Raw genomic sequence first — 17,997 nt, 5'->3', positions numbered from 1 at the left:
ATTATTGCTGAATCTCTGTTGATAATTGGAAATGTCAGGTTGGGGAAGAGCACACACTTTATAACCAGATAAACAGACGTTCAAATCCCACATCCACCACTATCATATTTAAGAAAATTAACTTCTCTGAGCCTGTTTCTTTATCTTTAATGGAGATTATAATGGTACCAAGCTCGTAACACTGTTATGATGACTGAATGGGATAATTCATGTAGTGTTAGCGAAGTATCTGGCACCCAGAAAACATTCACAAAATGTTAGGTGCTATTCCTCATATATCCAATGTTAGAGAACCAAATATAGGCATGCTGAACTACTTTCTATTTGAAAAGCTTCCTACCTACCCTAAAAGGTAAAAAGTACCTAGCTACCTTACCTTTATAACTTTCCATTCTTTATAAACTTTTCATACTCTCAATCTTCCTTAACTAGAAAACATGAAATAAGATGAAGTATTTAGTACCTTACCCCAAAAAAATTTCCCCATAGGATGTCCAGGTCTAGCAAGGCTTCCAAACAACATTTCCTTTCTGTTTGCATCAGAGGGTCTTGCAAGTTGATATTCTGTCAGTTTTAAGGAAACACTTTTAATAAAATGAAATTCAGTATCTTGCTTTATTATCTGGAAATTCAAGCTTAAAGAACTGAAAGTAAGGAAGTAACAAAAATTAATTTTATGAATAAAGTGTAGTAAGACTGAAGAAGGGAAATCAATGATCTAGGACAAGTTCTATGACTTAACACATTCTCTAACTTTGGGTAGTCAATTCACCTTTCTAGAGATTTTCCCTTATTTTCAAATGAAACAGGCAGTTAATAATCTAAAGGTTATTATTGTGAGAACTAAAGTATTGCCTGCCATATCAGTAAACAAAAGATGTTGCAGCCATCAAGCCATCACATTACAGCCACAGGGACGGTGCGCCCTCAGGAAGCTCAGGATGAGAAAACATAGGATACTGGACCCAGATAGCTGCGGTGCCTATCAAAGGAATGATTTCAGTGAGCCCAGACTCTTGCATCTTCCCCTACATAGAAAAGCGCTAAATTCCTTAACTTGAGATATCTCGGTTTCTTTTATTAACAGTAATCTTCTGATGTTCCGACTACCTGGTCTTTTGTTGCAAAAAAACCTATATATCCTAGCTCCCCCTCTTGCCTCTTTGGAACAGTTTTCTCAGCGTTATCTGAGATGCTGTGTCCCAGACTTGAAGTCCTCAGAAAATCCGCCAAATAAAACATAACTCTCAACTTCTAGGTTGTGCATTTTTTTTCAGTCAACAGATGCTATGTCCAAGATCTTACTGATGAAAGTGCCAAGAAAATGTTAAATCAAACTCCTTATTGTCTGGGAACTTTGTCGTATATATTGTTTAAATCTCCTCCAAAGCCAACTATGTTGGTAATAAAATATTAATGGTTAAAAACAATCACTTTGAAGTCAGAAGTATCTTGCCTAGAATCCAAGTTCTGCCATTTACTAAGCTATACAACCTTGAGAAAGTTATCTAACTTCCCTGATTCTATTTCTCATCTATAGAATGGAGTTACAAGTACCTAGCTCACAGGATTCTTATAAGAATTAAACAAGATATATTCCTTCAACAAATATTTACTGAACATCATGCAGCAGGTACTACTAAAACTAGCTGCTGGACGTAGAAGGTTCAGAATCAAAGCAGAGGCAAGATATCAGGCTGAAGAGATAAGAAACAATTTTTGAAAGAGCACTTCTAAGCCTCAGTTTCATTGTATGTCAAATAAGGATAATGGAGGTAATAATCATAACAATGCACATAATAAGTGCTCAGTAAATGTTAGCTATTTTTTTTTATCATAGGAGTAATGGTAAGGCATTACAAATGTTTAATAAGGAGAGTAACATTATCAGATCTGGACTTCAGTAAATTCATTCTGGGAAATGATTCTGGTAAATTCATCAGGGAAACTGATTAGAGGCCATCACTGTTATGCTTGGTAAAGAGAGTGGAAACTAAAGTGGTGACAGAAGAGATGGAAAGAAGCAAAAGTATATTCAATAAAATACTTCAGTTATAAGCCATGAAGTCTAAATCAAAGATGAGACAGTAAAAAATATATACATTTATAATTTCCATACCTGGAAAACATATGTAGTAAAAAAGATATACATAGCTTCAACAGAGTAAATTTTTTAAATCTCTGTAAAAATTATGAAGATATGGCTATAACACAGAAGAAACAATTCCATTATTAAGGTGACAGGCTGAATAATGGCTCCCAAAGATGGCCACATCTTAATCTCCAAAACCTGTGAATGTGTTACCTTATGTGGTAAAAGGAACTTTGCAGTGTGATTAAATTAAGGATCTTGAGAAGGGGAGATTATCCTGGATTATCTGGGTCCCAATGTAATCATAGGGTCCTTAAAAGAGAGAGGTAAGAGGATCAAAGACAGAAGATATAAAGACAGAAGCAGAAGTCAGACAGCAAAGAAGATTCTACACCCATGGCTCTTCAGATAGTGAAAGGAGCCATAGTCTAGGAAAGTAGGTGGTATCTAGAAGGTGGAAAAGGCAAGGAAACAGATTCTCCCTTGGAGGCTCCAAAAGGAATGCAGCCCTGAGGAAATATTTTAGACTTCTGACCTCCAAAAGTTTAAGAAAATAAATCTGTTGTTATTTTAAGCCTGAGTTTCTGGTAATTTGTTACAGCAGCAACAGAAAATTAATTGAGTAGACATATAAACATACCTACAAAAAGTGATTTAGTACCTCCTACAACTGATAAAAATAGAGTATAAATACTGAACACTTAGAGGACACACTCAACCACTTGATTATATAAAAAAAGGCTTTGGCCATATCCTCAGTCTCAATCACTAAGGTACAATATGCAGGCAATTAAACATGCTTATGTAAAAGTATGAACAATCATTAAAATAAAGAGCTAATCATTAAGAATAATCTTTTTTTCTCTACAATCTTCTTTTAGCAATAAGTTAATCCCATTTTAAAACCTACCCTGTGGACATTTAGGAGCTTCTGTGATTAAATGTATTCAAGAAAATTATAAAACACTGAACAGACCTATCTGCATTGTGCAAATAAATGCTTATAAATTTGTGCGTATAACCACTCCACTGAAAGATTAGACCAAAAACAGATTGTCGATGCAGGGCACGGTGATAAAGTAATGAAGGTAAAACAAGATAATAAATTAAAAACTCAGGAAAGAATCTCTTCCATAAGCAGGTGGAGAGGAATAAAGGAAAAAGAAAATGAATAGATGAATCTACCAGGATAGCTGAACTTCCTTTCAACTCCTCTCACATTGAATGGGCCATCCAAGCATGCAGGCAACTAAAAACATGTGAATGAGATGAGAATGATAGAATAAAGACTATCACATCTGAATAGAAGAAAATAACATCTGATTATTGAGCTTTCAAAAATAGATCTCATTATTTGCAGATATTGATTTTGGAAAAAAGAAAAGCTAACGTGTGAATATAATACTGACTTAGACCTGGCCTAGAGCTGTTAACTCTTAATGGTCTGCATACTATACACGTTAACATGTAAAACTGTTAAACATTTTGTGGTTTTAGCCAAGATAAATTTACGCTGTGTTCACAATAAATATCAATATCTATCAATGTATAAATATTGAGTCTCCAAATGATCTTGTTGTATGTTCATAGAATCTAAACTTAGCTCTTGTCTTACTTATAATTTTCTGATGTCTTATAAATGCAAATAAGAGAAGAATAATATATCATAAACAGTATGCTAAAAAACAAAACTGGCTAATGAATACTAGTTTATTACACCAGTTAAAATTTAAGACCTCTCCCATCTCCCTCATCTCAAGTAAATCCTTCATACTTAGAAGGTTAAGTAACTAATGATATATACCTAGCTATTTATATCAGATCACAAATTGAAATCTAGGTCTCCTATCATCAAAAACAAACAAAAAAACAGAGCCTTTAGCTTAAGTTCATCTTAAACCAAAACTACTTATTGTATGTGAGTGTGTGTGTACATATCATATATCACATATGTATGTATATATATATATTTCTGCATAATATTCAAAATATAATAAAATATATTCTGAATTAAACTTGTAAAATTAAATTAGACGTTTAATCTTTTTTTTTGGCCACACCGCACAGCTTGCGAGATCTTAGTTTGACGACCATGGGTTGAACGTGGGCCCTGGCAGTATAGTGCTGAGTCCTACCACTGGACTGCCATGGAATTCCCTAGATGTCTAACCTTTTAAATGCCAATTTCGACCCACTCTAGAAACTGTATAAAGAAAAACACACTTGAAAGAATTAAAGACAGAATACAGTTCCTAGGTCCCAAAAAGTAGGGAAGGCTTTTGGAGTTTTCCTTAGTTATTTTGGTTTTTCATGTATTCAACAAATACTTATCTGGGCCTATGAAAAAACAGACACTGTGGGTAGGCAAGTAACAAAAATGAAGAAAATAAATCCTTGATTATAAGGAGCTACTAGAACTAGGAGGAATCTAACTCCATTCCACCCTCTTTTACAAATAAATTGAGGGCCAGAGTTAGTGACATTTCTATAAGTAAAACACAGTTTGCTGACTTCAAGACAGTTCTTTCCAGCCATCTGCAGTTTATTCAGCCTAGTGAATGCAATAAGTGATTATTAGAACTAGACAATCAAGCCAAGAGGGAAAATGCTACAAAGGGAAGAACTAGTACAGAGACCTGGCCCCTTCAGCTATGCAAGCCAAGCCTAACCTATGTGAACTAGAAGTCCCCCCAAGTCCACTGTTACATGTTTCTAATGCTAAAATAAGGAAGCAGGATTAATCTGCAGTGGTGCTATTTACTGGTACTCTGTAATTAAGGGATATTTGCAGCACAGTTCTCTAATGAACCCGCACCCTATAGAGACATACAGCCTTCCTAACGGTCTTCAATATTTAAATCACAAAGATAAGAAAAACTGTCAAAAAGTAAAATTAAACGCATTTCCTGTTCAGGAGTTTAGTTTCTTCATCTAGAAACATATCACGATTGTTTTTGGAGCTACAGAAACTCAACCCACAAAGCACTGACTCACAGAGGCAACAAAAAATAAGCTATTTAAATATCAGGATGGTGCTTAAAATAAAGCCTCAGAGAAAATACCTCTTCATACAAAAAGAGTATGTGAACTTTTAAAGTTTTAACACCCAGTATTAGCTTTAAGAATTAGGCTCTTATCCTGCAAAAGGTCAGTCACTGTGGTAAAACCCTCAAAAAACAAAGGCTGAAAAATCGAAAATCTACCATTCTTTGATTTATTTCAAATATATACTGAATTAGACATTTAATGGCTTCAGGAATAACCATGACATATCTATTTTAACTTAGCCCTTTATAATATAAAGAGTGATAAAGAATGATAAATGTGCTAAACGACTGGATCAATGAAGGAAAAAGCAGCAAGACATAAAGCACTTACCACTATCAACAGCTTCAACTTCCCGGTCAATTGCATCTCTGATCATTAGTGGATGGATGAAGAATTGGGCCCATCTGAAAAAAAAAAAAAAAAAAAAAAAAAAAACTGTTTGGTAAAAGCTTTTCATCAGTCAACATCTACTTTTTTAATTAAGAAGCTTTACTAAGATGGAGATTTAGTTCATAATCGTGCATATAAAACCTAAACAATACACAGCATTTCTAGATTTTAAAGTCTACAAACTACCTTTTTTCTATTATGAAATATAATACCCATACAGAAAAGTATTATATATAAAACATGGGCATATAGACTATAAGGTAAACACCTGAGTGGTCACCACTCAGATCAAGAAATAGACCACTGTCAGAACTCTAGAAGAACCCAGCACCCACCTTATCCTCAGAGTTAATATTATGAATGTTACGGGAATCACTTCTCTGCTTTTCTTGATAGTTTTACCACATATATATGTATTTCTAGGCTGGTGTTTCTTGATCTTTTTTTTTTTTTATTATCAACCCTAAGTAGCCTTTTCAGAAATTTTCTTCTAATCACTCCCCTATGACATTTTTACACACATATACAATCTGTTTACATATTTTATGTGTATCTGTGACTTTATAAATAAAAAGTATCTGAGGCCTACTTTTTTTAACTTAAAATTTTTTTTAATTTATTTATTTATTTTTGGCAGCGCTGGGTCTTCGGTGCTGCACATGGGCTTTCTCTAGTTGCGGCGAGTGGGGGCTACTCTTCATTGCAATGTGCAGGCTTCTCATTGCAGTGGCTTCTCTTGTTGCAGAGCACGGGCTCTAGGCACACGGGCTTCAGTAGTTGTGGCATGCGGGCTCAGGAGTTGTGGCTCGCTGGCTCTAGAGCGCAGGCTCAGTACTTGTGGCGCACAGGCTTAGTTGCTCCGCAGAATGTGGGATCCTCTCAGACCAGTGATTGAACCCGTGCCCCCTGCATTGGCAGGTGGATTCTTAACCACTGTGCCACCAGGGAAATCCCAAGTTAAAATTTTAAAGGCTATTAGTATTTCACTTAATTTTATAACTGTATTTGCTGTTTAATGTAATATATTCCTTATATAAATTGTGATGCATCAAATTACATATGCAAATTAACCATTTATATAATAACAGCAATGCAATCAAGTTTTTAAAAAATTAAAATTCATTTTTCCAACAAAACACATTGAAAAAATTAACTTCCTACAATATTTAATAAACTTTGAACTTTTGCTTGCTCTGAGAAGAAACTTTTAACTTAATTAGCTACTAGATACTCATTAAAATATTACTGACATTTTTTTCTTTTCAGTACTTAGTATAACTAATGATGGGTTGAATAACTTTTGTTGAACTAAATAATAAAACAGAATATTTTTATTTAATTCTAAAAATCAAAGTCACACACAAAAGCAGAGAGAGGATCAAACATAATATCCACAAGGCAGCCAATGGCAACCAACTGACACACACAGACTGCCTCTAGTGATGACTTCAAGATCAGTCATTTGAAAGTCCTCCAATCATCTATCCACCACAATTTTGTACCCCTGACCTTGCAGATGCTCTGCATATCTTCCACAAACTCACTGTCAGTGTAAATGGTGCTCATGTGATATTTGAGAAAACTCAAAAAGAAATCAAACACTAAGTGAAGATTTTGCAGGTAGGGTTAAGCTTTGGAGGGCCACAAACCATTATAGTATCAAATGTTTTTTCACCTTCAAGACCAATTTTTGCTACCAAAAGAAACAGTATGAACCCTGCCAAGAATGCATGTTCTAGACAATATAGTTTCATTTTTGAACTTCATATAAATGGATATATAGTGTATGTATTCTTTGCATGATTTATTTAACTCAACACTCTTTTTAGTAGTCATTCATGATGCTACATGTGGCTGTGGTTCATTTATTTTCATTGCAGTAGAATATTCCACTGCATGAATTTATTCATCCATTCTACTGCTGGTGGACATGTGGGCTGGTTCTGGGTTTGAACCATTACAAACAATGCTGCCATAAACATTCTTATAAACATGTACCATGGCACATGTGCACAAGTTTGTCTAAATATATATCTAAGAAAGGAACTCCTAGGTAATAGTATATGCATCATATGTTCTACATCACTAGCTAATAATCAAACTTTTCCAAAGTGATTGTGCCAATCTACACTTGCATCAGATCAACCTCCAATCCTCTACAACCTCACCCTCACTTGGTATTGTCAGACTAAAATTTTCTGCAACTTTTAGGAGGATAGTTAAATCTCATAATGGTTTTAATTTACATTTTCCTGATTTAACATTTTATATATTTATTAATAATTTGAATTTCTTCTCTTGTAAAATGCCTGTTTAAGGGTTTTTTTTCTATTGGGTTGTATTTTTCTTATTGATCATAATAATATATATATAATTATCCATTTATATGATATATATTATCATATATAAATTATGTTACATACAATTACATATATAATCTAATAATTAAATCTCTGGTAGTTATTCTAAATATAAGTCCTCTGTTAGTTACATGTGTTGCAAATATATTCTCCCACTTTATACTTGCTTTTTTCATACTCTTTATGTTATCTTTAGATGAATATAACGTACCATCATTTTTCCTTTATGTTTTGTTTTTGCATCTTGCTTGATAATCCTTACCTAAGGCTAAAGTCACGCTTATCTATAAAACTTTTAATTGTACTTTTCACTTTTTGGTCTATAATCCACATAGAATTGATTTTTTTGTGCATGTTGTGAGATAGGGAGTCAATTTTGTTTTTGCCTTTATAGAAGCCCAACTGTCCTGGCATCATTTTTTTAAAAAGCCCTTTCACCACTGCTCCATAATGCTCCTATCAAAAATCAAGTGTCCACATATGTGTTGGTCTATTTCCATTCCAAGAAATATTCTGTTCCATCATCTCTTTGTCTAGCCCTCTGCTAACACCCCAATGTCCTAATTACAAAACAAATATTAATATCTAGTAGGTCAAGTCCTGCTACCTTGTTATTTTTCCAATTCAAAAGTATCTTGGCTATACTTAGCCCTCTGCATTTCCTTATAAATCTTAGAGTTAGCGTGTCTATTTAAGACTAAGTAAATCTTCTGAGATTATGGTTGCGATATCACTGAATCTGTACATTAAATAGGAAGATTAATGTCACTAAAAGAAAAAAAAAGGCTTCAGGGAATTCCCTGGTGGTCCAGTGGTTAGGACTCCGGAGCTTCCAATGCAGGGGGCACAGGTTCGATCCCTGGTTGGGGAACTAGGATCCTGCATGCCGTGCAGCCTGGCCAAAATCAAAACAAAACAAAAAAACAAGGCTTCAAATCCATGAATAGTATTTCTCTCAATTTATTTAGGTCTTTTTAAATATCTCACAATAAGGTTTTAATATATTCTCCATGAAGAGGTCTTACACATAATTTTTGGGATGATTCTTGAGTGTCTGATTATTTGTGTAGCTTTTATAAACTTTTTTTAAATTTTAATTTCTAACTGTTGCTGATACATAGAAGTACTTTTATATGTTAAACATATTATCATTTTTATCATTTTTAATTTTTGCATATCAAGTTATCTTACTAAATTCTGTTAATGTTACTAATTTTTATATGTAGAAGATTTTAGATTTTCTATGTTCACAATCATATCATATGCTTTGACAGTTGTGTATTTTGCTTATTTTTCTTTCTTGCCTAATAAAATAGAATGATGAACAGAAGCGATCACAACCCGTATCTCTGTCTTGTTCCTGATCTCAATTTGGAATCTTTCAAGGTTTCACCATTAAATATAAGGTTTGGTTTAAACTATCAAATATCATATTGAGAAAGCTGCCTTATACTCTATTTGCTAAGAGCATCTTTGTGAATAGGTACTGAATTTCATCACGTAATTTTTTTCTACATATACTGAGACATGATTTTTCTCCTTCAATCTGACAATGCGATGAACAGCACTGATTTTCTGTTAACCCTACCTCATATTTCTAAGATGACCCCAACTCAGTACTGCTATATCAGCCTGTTTGTGAATCTGGTCTATATTTTTTCTTATATTATACTTTCTTAAATCAAGGTCATGCTACCTTCATAAATGAGGGAGGAATTATTTCTTCCTTCAATTTTTTGTACGACTCTAAACAAGTTTATTTTTGAGAAGAGTTTTCATTACTGATTGTTTTTTTTAATGATTATAAGAGTATGAAAACTTTTAAATTATAATTTCTCTTATGTGGGTTTTATAAATAATATTACTAAGAATTTGTGAACGCCATCTAGTTTTTTCATTTACTGGCATAGGTTGTTCAAAATACCTTATTGTATTTTCAATATCTGCCAATATGTCTTAATTCTTTTCCATTCTTGATATTTGCACATATTCTTCTTTTTACCTGACCAGTCTCATGAAATGTTTACCTACTTTGTCAGTTTTTTCAAACCAACATTTAGCTTTCTTGAAATTACCATATGTATATTGTTTCTATTGAGAAATAATTCACATACCACAAAATGCCCTTTTAAAGTAATTTAAAGGATTTTACTACATTCACAGAATTGTGTAAACATTACCACTGTCTAATTTCAGAAATTTTTCATTAACCCAAAAATAAACTCTGTACCCATTAACGGTCATTCCCTATTCCCTCATCCGTCCAGCCCCTGGCAAGCACTAATCTGCTTTTGGTCTCTATGGATTTGCCTATTTTGGACATTTCATATAAATGGAATCATACACTATGGGGCCTTCTGCATCTGGCCTCTTTTTCTTAGCATAATGTTTTCAAGATTCATTCATGTTGTATTACATACCAGGACTTCATTCCCTTCTTATTGCCAAGTAATATTCCTTTGTATGGATGTGCTACATTTTGTTTATCCATTCCTCAGTGGATTGACATTTAGGTTGTTTCCACTTTTGACCTATTTTGTATAACACTGCTACTAACACTCATGTAGAAGTTTTTGTGTAGATACATGTTTTCAATTCTGTAGAGTATGTATACTAAGAGTGGAATTTTTGGGTCATATGGTAACTCTACGTTTAACTTTTGAGGAAGTTTTCTAACTACATTTTCTAACACAGCTGAACCAACAGCAATGTACGAAAGTTCCAATTTATCCACACATTCACCAATAATTGTAAATGTTCTTCTTTTCAAAGTGGTATCTCACTGAAGTTTTTTTTTTAATTGAAGTATAGTTGATTTACAATGTTGTGTTGATTTCTGCATACAGCACAGTGACTCAGTTATACATATTCTTTTCCATTCTGATTTATCACAGGATATTGAACATAGTTCCCTGTGCTATAAAGTAGGACCTTGTTGTTTATTCATTCTATGTATACTAGTTTACATTTGCTAATCCCAAAGTCCCAATCCTTCCCTCCGCCACCCTCCTACCCCTTGGCAACCACAAGTCTGTTCTCTATGTCTGTGAGTCTTTAAAGCAAAAAAGTGTTTAATTTCAGTGGAGTCCAGTTTATCTAGTTTTTCCTTTGTTGCTTCTGCTTTTGATGTCATACCTGAAAAACTACTGCCAAGTCCAAGGTCACAAAGATTTATGCCTATGTTCTCTTTAGAGTTTTATAGTTTTTGCTCTTACACTTAAGCATATGTCTCAATTTGTTAATATTTGTATATGGTATGAACAAAGGATCCAACTTCATTCTTTTGCATGTGGATATCCAGTTGTCACAGTAGCATTTGTTGAAAAACTATTCTTTCCCGCTGAATTGCCTTGGCACCCTTGCAACTGACAATAAATGTAATGGTTCATTTCTGGAGCCTCAATTCTATTCCACTGAAGTATATGTCTATTCTTATGCCAGTACCATGTTGCCTTGATTACTGTAGATTTGAGTAAGTTTTGAAACTGGGAATATGAGTCCTTTAACTTTGTTCTTTTTCAAGATAATTTTGGCTATTCTTGGTCTCTTCCTTTCCATATGAATTTTAGAATCAGCTCATCAATTTCTTCAAAAAAGACAGCTGAAATTTTGATAAGGATTAAGTTGAATCTGTAGACCAATTTGGGATGTATTGTCATCTTAACAATATTAACCCTTGTAATCTATGAATATGAGATGGCTTTCCATTAATTTAATTTGTTCTTTAATTTCTTTCAAAAAAATTTTTGTGGCTTTCCACAAACAACTCTTGCACCTCTTTTGTTAAATTTATTCCTAAGTATTTTATTCTTTTTAATGCTATTGTACATGGAATTTTCTCTTAATTTCATTTTTGTATTTTTCATTGCTAGTGTATAAAAATACAACTGATTTTTGTACAATGATCTTGATCCTGCAACCTTGTTGAACTTGATATTAGCTCTAATAGGTCATTTGTGGACTCTGTAGGATTATCCATATACAATGAGTTCCTATTATTTGTGGTAGTTATGTTTTCTAAAGTTGTCATGACTGCTGAATTAGCGAGTGTTGAATGACTGTCCTAGGGGTAATACACATACACAGATTATGATCTTAAATCCTAAAGGTATCTCATTCTAGTTGATTCTCTTTTCTTTATTTCACAAAAGAGAGAATGAGGTTCAGAAGTGTTAAGGAAACTGCCTGAGGCCACTTCCCCAGTGGGTACCAGAGTTGGGACTCAAACTCCATAGAACTGGCTCCAGAGCCAGAGCTTCTCTTACTATATTGTACTGTCCCTTATCCTCTGGTCACTTCTGTATGAAAGCTGAAACAAAACGGTAGAGTGTTGTCTTTTTCAACCTCAGCTGAGAATGTGTGTGCCAGGCAACTCAAATTTTTCACAACAATTTTCAAATTTTTTCACAAATTTTTCACATGTCCATGAATGACTACAAAAGCACTGCAAGTATTCATTTTGGAGTTACAAATAAATTTTAGTGAGTAGGTGAATTCTCCACAAATAATGTGATTCATCTGTACAAGATTATGCCATCTGCAAATAGAGATAGTTTTACTTCTTTTCGAATCTGCATGATTTTATTTCATTTTCATGTCTAACTGCTCTAGCTAAAACCTCCACTACAATGTTGAATAGAGGTGGACAGGGCTGATATCTTGATCCTAATCTTTGGGGAATGCTTTCAACCTTTCACCATTAAGTATGATGTTAGTTGTGGGTTATTCATAGATACCCTTTATCAGGTTGAGGAAGTTCCCTTTTATTCCTAGTTTATCAAGTGTTTTATCATGAAAGGGTGCTGGATTCTGTTAGATGCTTTTTCTGTTTATATTAAGATGATTTTTGGAATGTGTTTTTGTCCTTTCTTCTATTAATATGGCATATTATGTTGGTTGGTTTTTGTATGGTGAACTAACCTCGCAATCCTGGGATAAATCCCACCTGGATTGTGCATAATCCTTTTTATATGTTGCTGGATTCAGTTTTGTGGTTTTGTTGAGGATTTCTGCATCTCTATTCATAACAGATACTAGTCTGTAGTTTTCTTGTGCAATGATCTTCTAGTTTTGATATCAGAGTAATACCAGCTTCATAGAATGATTTAGGAAGTGTCCCTCCTCTTCTATATTTTGGAAGAGTTTATGAAGCATTAGTATTAATTCTTTAAATGTTTGGTAGAATTCACCAGTGAAGTCACCTGGGTCTATACTTTTCATTTGGTAAATTCTTGATTACTAATCCAATCTCTCATTACAGGTCTATTCAGATTTTCTGTCTTCTTAAGTCAGTTTCAATAGTTTTGTGTCTTTCTAGAAATTTGTCCATTTCATCTCAGTTATCTATTTGTTGGCATAAAATAGTTCATAATATTCTATTATACTCTTTTTTATTTTGGTTAAGATCATACTAATGTTCACTCTTTCATTCCTCATTTTAATAATCTGAGCCTTCCTTTTTCTTGGTTAGTCTAGCCGAAAGTTTGTCAATTTTGTTCATCTTTTCAAATAACCAACTGTTGGTTTTATCTTCTATTGTTTTTCTATTCCCTATTTATTTCCACTCAAATTTTTATTATGTCCTTCCTTCTGTTTACTTGGGTTTAGATTGCTCTTCTTTGCCTTGTTAATTAAGATGGAAGTTTAGGGTCACTTGAGATCTTTCTTTTTTAATGGAGGTGTTTACAGTTATAAATTTGCCTCTGAGCACTGGTTTTGATATATCCCATAATTTTTGTATGTTGTTTTCATTTTCATTAGTCTCTATTTTTTAAATTTCCCTTGTGATTTCTTTTTTGAGCCATTGATTATTTAGGGTAAGGTTGTTTAATTTCTACAGATTTGTGAAATTTCCCAAATTTCCTTCTGTTACTGATTTCTGATTTCATTACATTATAGCTAGAGAACATACTCTGTATAATTTCATCCTTTCAAATTTATTGGGAATAAATTTATTTTATGACCTAATATATATCTATGCTGGAGAAAAATACATGCAGCACTTTAGAAGAATGTGTATTTTGCTGATTTGGGGTGAAGTGTTCTGTAGATGTCTAGTTAGTTTATACTTTTGTTCATGTCTTCTGTTTCTTGTTGATCTACCTAGTTGTTCTATCCTTTATTGAAAGTGGGATATTTACATTTGCAACTATTATTATTTAATTGTGTATTTTTCCCCTCCATTCTGTCAGTTTTTGCTTTATGTATTTTGAGGTTCCTTTGAAAGATGAACTTATGTTTATAACTGTTATACCTTCTTGATGAATTGACCCTTTTATCATTATAAAATTCCCTTGTCTCTAGAAAAAGTTTCATCTTAAAGTCTTATTTTGTCAGATATTAGTTCAATCACTCCAGCTCCCTTTTAATTACTATTTGTATGTATATCTTTTTTCATCTTCTTATTGCCATCCTAGTGGTGTATTTTAATCTAAAGTGTGTCTCTTACAGACAGCATTTATAGCTGACTCATGTTTCTTTACCCAGTCTGCCAGTATCTTGTCTTTTAATTGAAATGCTTAATCTGTTTACATTTAACTTAATTACTGATAAGACAGGATTTATATCTTCCTTTGCTATCTGTTTACTGTAAGTCTTATGTCTTTTTTCCCCTCTATTCCTCCATTGCTGACTTCTTTTTGTTAAAATAGATATTTTCTAGAGTACCATTTAAATTCCCTTGCCATTTCTTTTACTATTTTTTTGAGTTATTTTCTTAACTAACATCTTAACTTACAAAAATCCATTTTGAATTAATACTAACTTAACTTCAGTAGTATACAAAAACTTCGCTCCCATATACCTGTTCTCTCTCCCTTCCTTTGTGTTATTATTGCCATACAAATGATGTCTTTATACATTATATACCTATCAACACAGATTTATAATTTTTGCTTTATACAGTTAGTTATCTTTTAAATCAGATAGGGAAAAAATTACAAACAAAAAGTTTATTTATACTTTCTTTTATATTTACCTATATAGTTACCTTTACCAGTATGCTTTATTTCTTCATGTGGATTTGAGCGCCCTTTCATTTCAGTCTGAAGGACTCCATCCATCTAATATGTCATATAGAGAAGATCTGCTAATGACAAACTTAAAACTTGGTTTTTAGTTCATCTGAGATTGTCTTAATTTCTCCATTTAGAAGGATATTTTTGCAGGATATAAAATACTTGGTTTGTAGTCTTTTTCTTTCAGCACTTTGAATGTGTCATACCATTGCCTTCTTGCCTCCATGATTTCTGATAAGAAAGCACCTGTTTACCTTATTGAGATTAACTTTTATGAAAAAAGCTGCTCTTCTCTTGCTACTTTCAATATTCTTTATACATTTGGCTTCTGACAGCTTGATTATAATGTATCTTATTGTGAATGTCATTGTTGTGAATACCACTGTGTTTATCCTTCTGGAAATCCTTGAGTTGCTTGAATGTGTAGATTTTGGTCTTTTATCAAATTTGGAAAGAGTTTGGCTATTATACCTTCAAGAATACTTTCTACCCTTTTCTCATTTCCTTTTGGAACTCCTATGATACACATGTTACTATGCTTGATGGTGTCCCACAGATCTCTGAGGCTCTGTTTATTTTTCTTCATTCCTTTTCTTTATTTCTTTTCCTCAGACTGGACAATCCAAACTAACCTTTCTTCAAGTTTGTTTACTCTTTCCTCAGCTAACTCAAATCTTCTGTTGAGCCCTTCTAGTTAATTTTTCATTTGAGTTGTACTTCTCAACTCCAGAATTTCTATTTGGTTCTATTTAATAATTTGTATCTCTTTATTGATGTTCTCTATTTAGTAAGACATCATTCTCATATTTTCCTTTAGTTCTTAGACATAGTTTTCTTCAGCTCTTTGAACATAATTAAAATAGGTGATTTAGGATAAAGAAGATGTGGCACATATATACAATGGAATATTACTCAGCCATAAAAAGAAACGAAACTGAGTTATTTGTAGTGAGGTGGATGAATCTAGAGTCTGTCATACAGAGTGAAGTCAGAAAGAGAAAAACAAATACCGTATGCTAACACATATATATGGAATCTAAAAAAAAAAAAATGGTTCTGAAGAACCTAGGGGCAGGACAGGAATAAAGACGCAGATCTAGAGAATGGACTTGAGGACACGGGGAGGGGGAAGGGTAAGCGGGGACGAAGTGAGAGAGCAGCATGGACTTATATATACTACCAAATGTAAAATAGATAGCTAGTGGGAAGCAGCCACACAGCACAGGGAGATCAGATTAGTGCTTTGTGACCACCTAGAGGGGTGGGATAGGGAGGGTGGGAGGGAGATGCAAGAGGGAGGAGATATGGGGATATATGTGTATGTATAGCTGATTCACTTTGTTATAAAGCAGAAACTAACACACCATTGTAAAGCAATTATACTCCAATAAAGATGTTAAAAAAAAAAAAAGGTGATTTAAAGTTTTTGCCTAGTAACTCCAGAATCTAGGCTTTCTTAGGGACAGTTTCTATTGACTACTGTTTTTCTGGTGTTCAGCCACACTTTCTGCATCCCTCATAACTTTCTGTTGAAAACAACATTTTAAATAATGTAACATGGCAACTCTGTAAATCAAGATTCTCCTCCCTCCTCAGGGTTTGTTGTTATTGCTGTTTGCTGTTCTTACTGTTTATATATTTAGTACCTTTCTTAAACTAATTCTGTAAAGTCCATATTCTTTGGCAAGTACAACCACTGCTTGGTTAGCTTAATGATAATCTTTGGTTGCGGAGAGATTTCATTAAATGCCTTGCCAAGGGGTTCTCTGTGCATATTGGGGGATGCTTTCAACATTCAGTCAGGCAGTTTACAACTCTGCCTTAGCCATCACATCCTGCTTGCCCAGAGACTCAAGGTCAACCATGGTGAGAGCTTAAGGCATTCTTAGGTCTTTCTTGAGCATGCACACAGCCCTGGACATGACACAGCTATATGCAAATATGTGACTTTCAAAATTTCCAGGAATATACTGGAGCTTTTCAAAGCCCCTTAGGATATCTCATTTTCCAGTTTTTCCTTTTAAGCTTTTTGAATAGCCTATTTGTTTGCCCCAACTGTTAACCACTGCCTCAGTTAGTCACAAAGGTAAACAACTTCCATCCAAATGTTTTCGACAAATGCCTCCAGAGAAAGATTTTTGCAAATGGGTGAGCTCCCAGTCAGGCCAAATACATAAAAATCCGTGAATGGTGGTTCCCAGGAAATTACCAGACAGGTCAAATAATGAAGATTCTCCAGAATGATGTTTTTACAGAGCTTTAAATCCGTCCAGCCCCCTCCAGTGGCTGCTAGACTGCTGTTTTTTACTGAGATTGTGGGACCTCTTTGTTTTCGAGACTACTGTAGAGCTGGGTAGAGGGCAATGGAAATAGGGCAAGTTAAAATGCCACAAAACTCACTGTTCTTAGTAAGATTTAGTCACTCGCTTGAATAAATACTCCTTGGATTGTTGCAAACTTTTTGTTATTTACAGAGTTCTGAAAAAGTTGATTTTGACAATTTTGGCAATGTTCTCATTGCTTTTATAGAGGAGGGGCTTTTTGGAAGTCCTATTTCACCATTCTTCTGAGGTCAGTCTGCTTTTTATTTCATTTATTTTCATCATTTCTTTCTTCTTTCTTTGGGCATACTTTGCTGGTCTTACTCAGACTTCCTGAGATTCATCAGCTCATTAATTTTAAGCTGTTCTTCTTTTCTAGCATATACATTTAAGATTATATATTTCCCTCTAAGTACTACTATAGTTGCATCCCACAACTTTTGTTCTATAATATTTTTATAATTCAATATAAAATACTTTCTAATTTCTGATATGCTTTCCTCTTTTACCCAGGTGTTTCTTAGAAATATATTTAATTTCCAGACATAAGGCAATGTTCTAGTCAGCTTTCTGCTTCTGATTTCTAGCTAAAATTTAACTGTACACTGTGTTCAGAAAACATAATTAATATGGTTTCAATGCTTTGAAATTTGAGACTGAACTTGTGGCTTAAAATATGGTCAACTGAAAAAATTTTGTAGTTAGAAGGTGTTAATTAGGCATTCTGTATACATCTACGAAAAAAAGTGGTAATCCTTTTGTTATAATCT

General features: G+C 33.7%; 1 protein-coding gene across 3 annotated transcripts in view; it reads right to left on the bottom strand.

The window, feature by feature from the left end:
* Positions 1 to 17,997, bottom strand: part of NRDC (nardilysin convertase) — a 94,254-nt gene that overhangs the window by 40,468 nt on the left and 35,789 nt on the right. For all 3 annotated transcript variants that reach the window (XM_082428927.1, XM_082428928.1, XM_082428929.1), the window contains 2 exons: positions 5,471 to 5,544; positions 469 to 564 (listed from right to left, as the gene is read on the bottom strand). In XM_082428927.1, the coding sequence (XP_082285053.1) occupies positions 469 to 564; positions 5,471 to 5,544 (170 nt within the window). The remainder of the gene's footprint in view (positions 1 to 468; positions 565 to 5,470; positions 5,545 to 17,997) is intronic.

This window comes from Balaenoptera physalus (assembly GCF_965194825.1).
Source record: "Balaenoptera physalus genome assembly, chromosome: 1".
Classification (NCBI taxonomy): domain Eukaryota; kingdom Metazoa; phylum Chordata; class Mammalia; order Artiodactyla; family Balaenopteridae; genus Balaenoptera; species Balaenoptera physalus.
The sequence above is the reverse complement of the archived record's forward strand: the minus strand, read 5'-3'. Positions and strand labels throughout refer to the sequence as shown.